Source organism: Procambarus clarkii, chromosome 39 (genome assembly GCF_040958095.1).
Source record: "Procambarus clarkii isolate CNS0578487 chromosome 39, FALCON_Pclarkii_2.0, whole genome shotgun sequence".
Lineage (NCBI taxonomy): Eukaryota > Metazoa > Arthropoda > Malacostraca > Decapoda > Cambaridae > Procambarus > Procambarus clarkii.
The window spans coordinates 24,152,044-24,155,479 of record NC_091188.1 but is presented as its reverse complement, the minus strand read 5'-3'; the positions used below and the strand labels follow the sequence as shown (position 1 = coordinate 24,155,479).

At 42.2% G+C, this 3,436-nt stretch overlaps 1 protein-coding gene across 1 annotated transcript; it reads right to left on the bottom strand.

The window, feature by feature from the left end:
• Nucleotides 1-1,625: 1,625 nt before the first annotated feature.
• Nucleotides 1,626-2,723, bottom strand: LOC123760440 (sericin-2-like). Its single transcript, XM_045746128.2, has one exon. It carries the CDS (start codon nt 2,721-2,723, stop codon nt 1,626-1,628), a length of 1,098 nt encoding a protein of 365 aa, XP_045602084.2.
• Between the last annotated feature and the right edge of the window lie 713 nt (nt 2,724-3,436).

The following is a 3,436-nucleotide window of genomic DNA, read 5'->3' as shown; positions in this document are numbered from 1 at the left end:
AGATTCGCTTCGGCGAATGGCGAAGGTCAGCGACCTAAGAGGGGGGGATTTCAATTTTCATTGGGGTCTCGGCATTTGCTCGCGCCTAGTCAATTGTTCATACATTGTCCCAAAGTGAGGAGTGAGCTGCTTACTACACTGGTGTGTTAGCTAAGCAAGTCCTTCCTCAGGCGACCTAATTGAATATCACGACAGGAATATAGGTTACAGAATAAAGAAAATTCTTAGAAATTTTCCGAGCTCAATTCCTTATACCAATTTCATTTTATTCCAAACTTCTCAAAACTCTCACATCAATCAAGGTAAAACTGAGCACGTATTTTACGGACCATACAGAGGACATTATAGCATCAGCGATTGTCTGGGTAGCGTAGACCCTCCATCGACTTTCAGACGATCGTTCGGCGAGCACCATCTACCTAAGTAACACTGATTATTCATATAGAGATCTCAGTATGATAAACTTCTTAACTTGCTCTTCATTATACAGCTGGCCTTCCTCTAAAGACAACGTAAGTTTCGATGTGAGCTAAATTTACACCGTTATTCAGAGATAGATATAACTTAATGATCAGGTTGGCCATTTTCCACAAATTTATCGTGATTCCAGTCTGTGTCGACAACACGAAAGAAGATAAGCCTTGCCTCCACATGTGAGATGTGGCCACATGTTGCTACAAGCTCCCATGATGTGTCTACACTGAAGCGTGCTTCTGTCTCTGTTTTGCAGCTTTGCTGTATTCTACTTTTTGTAGTATTAACCCTTTAGTATATTATTAATTATCATACCTAATTATATATTTATTATTAATGTAGGCGCTCATTATATATGGGCGCCTGACAGCTGGGTGGACAGCACTTCGTATTCGTATTCCTGTGGTTCCGGGTTCGATCCCCGGTGGAGGCGGGGACAAATGGGCAAAATGTTTCTTTCACCCTGTTGTTACCTAACAGTAAATAGGTACCCGGGAGTTAGACAGCTGATACGGGCTGCTTCCTTGGAGTGTGTGTAACAAAAAGGAAGCCTGGTCGAGGACCGGGCCGCGGAGATGCTAAACCCCGAAATCATCTCAAGATAACCTCAAGCAGATAACCTATATGATTTGTTGCCTATACATGTACCATTCATTATTATGCATGTATATCATATTTTACGGTGTAATTAGGTAAATTTACATTCATTTATTTACAATTATTTACTTAACAAATAGATTCATATATTAATTACTCTACCGAGGACCAGCGCTAGAATAATGCCAGGGATGTATTAATCTTTTAGCACGTAACTCCCCATTTTGGGTGAGTGAATTTGACTCATAATATACAGTCCCTTTAATATTCAATATATTAATAATTAAGAACATCCAAAGGACACTAGTTATTGGATCTAATTTCAATACACTTTCTCTCCCTAGTTTTCCACTTTTTCACAAAAAGTATGTGGCACCTCTGATGTTGTAACTGGTGATGGTACCTTTGGTGTTGTCACTGGTGATCGTACCTTTGATATTGTCTCTAGAGATGGCACCTTTGATATTATCACTGGTGATGGCTCCTTTGATGTTGTTACTGGTGATGGTATTTTTGATGTTGTAACTGCTGGAGGCACCCTTGTTGTTGGGTCATCAATAGTGACAATCACAACAGTGATTGTCACTGTTGATGGCACCTTTGGTGTTGTCACTGGTGATGGCACATTTGTTGTTGTCACTGGTGATGGCACCTTTGTTGTTGTCACTGGTGATGGCGCCATTGATATTGTCGCTAGTGATGCCACCTTTGATGTTGTAACTGGTTATGGCACCTTTGATGTTGTCGCTAGTAAGGGAACCTTTGATATTGTCGCAAGTGATGGCACCTTTGATGTTGTAACTGGTCATGGCACCTTTGATGTCGCTAGTGATGGCACCTTTCAAGTTGAAACTGATAGTGGCACCTTTGGTGTTATCGCTAGTGATGGCACCTTTGATGTTGTCACTGGTGATGGCACCTTTGTTGTTGTCACTGGTGATGGCACCTTTGTTGTTGTCACTGGTGATGGCACCTTTGTTGTTGTCACTGGTGATGGCACCTTTGATGTTGTCACTGGTGATGGCACCTTTGTTGTTGTCACTGGTGATGGCACCTTTGGTGTTGTCACTGGTGATGGCACCTTTGATATTGTACCTGGTGATGGCACCTTTGATGTTGTCGCTAGTAATGGCACCTTTGATGTTGTCGCTAGTAATGGCACCTTTGATGTTGTTACTCTTGGTGGCACCTTTGCTTTCGTCACTGGTGGTGGCACCATTGTTGTTGTAACTGGTGACGGCACCTTTCATGTTGTCATTTGTGATGGCACCTTTGATGTCACTGGTGATGGCACCTTTGATGTTGTCACTGGTGGTGGCCCCTTTGTTTTCGCCACTGGTGGTGGCACCTTTGTTGTTGTAACTGGTGATGGCACCTTTTATGTTGTCACTGGTGATGCCAACTTTGATTTTGTCACTGGTGATTGCACCTTTGGTGTTGTCACTGTTGATGGCACCTTTGTTGATGTCACTGGTGATGGTAACTTTGTTGTTGTCACTGGTGATTGCACCTTTGGTGTTGTCACTGGTGATTGCACCTTTGGTGTTGTCAATTGTGATGGGACCTTTGATGTTGTCAATGGTGATGGCACCTTTGGTGTCTCTTGCAACGCTTTCTCTTTTAGCTGTAATTATCACATTGTATTCTGCCATCAGCGTACTTGTTTACTTGTTTCTTTATTCAATTGCTGTGTTTGTTGCTGTAGATCCTGTTCCTTGTGCTTAAGCTGTATGCAACGCAGCTGCCATTATACATTCTAATACAATGCAGCTGTTATTATACATTATACATATATGGGGATGGTGGCTGAGAGGACAGCACGCTTGCACTTAATCCTGTGGTTCGGGGTTCGATTCCAGGGGCCGGCGAGACACAATGGGCAGAGTTTCTTTCACCCTGATGGCCGTGTTATCTAGTAGTAAATAGGTACCTGGGAGTTAGACAGATGCTACGGGCTGCTTCCTGGGTGTGTGTGTGTGTGTGTATGTGTTAAAATTAATTAGAAGTTAGTAATAGTTGGTTGATTCATTGGCAGTTGAGAGCCGGGCCGAAAGAGCAGAGCTCAACCCGCCGCAAGAACAACTAAGTGAATACAGCTAGATGAATACATTCTAATACACTGAAGTTGCCACTATACATTCTAATACACCGTAGCTGCCATTATACATTCTAATACACCGTAGCTGCCATTATACATTCTAATACACCGTAGCTGCCATTATACTTTCGAATACACCGTAGCTGCCATTATACATTCTAATACACCGTAGCTGCCATTATACATTCGAATACACTGTTGTTGGAAATAACCAACAATTATTCTCATCCTTAATACAATATTGTATTAAGGATGTAATTCCTGCAT

Excerpts from the sequence above, each read along its gene's own strand:
- LOC123760440 (XM_045746128.2), bottom strand. The coding sequence starts at position 2,723 with ATGGCAGAATACAATGTGATAATTACAGCTAAAAGAGAAAGCGTTGCA.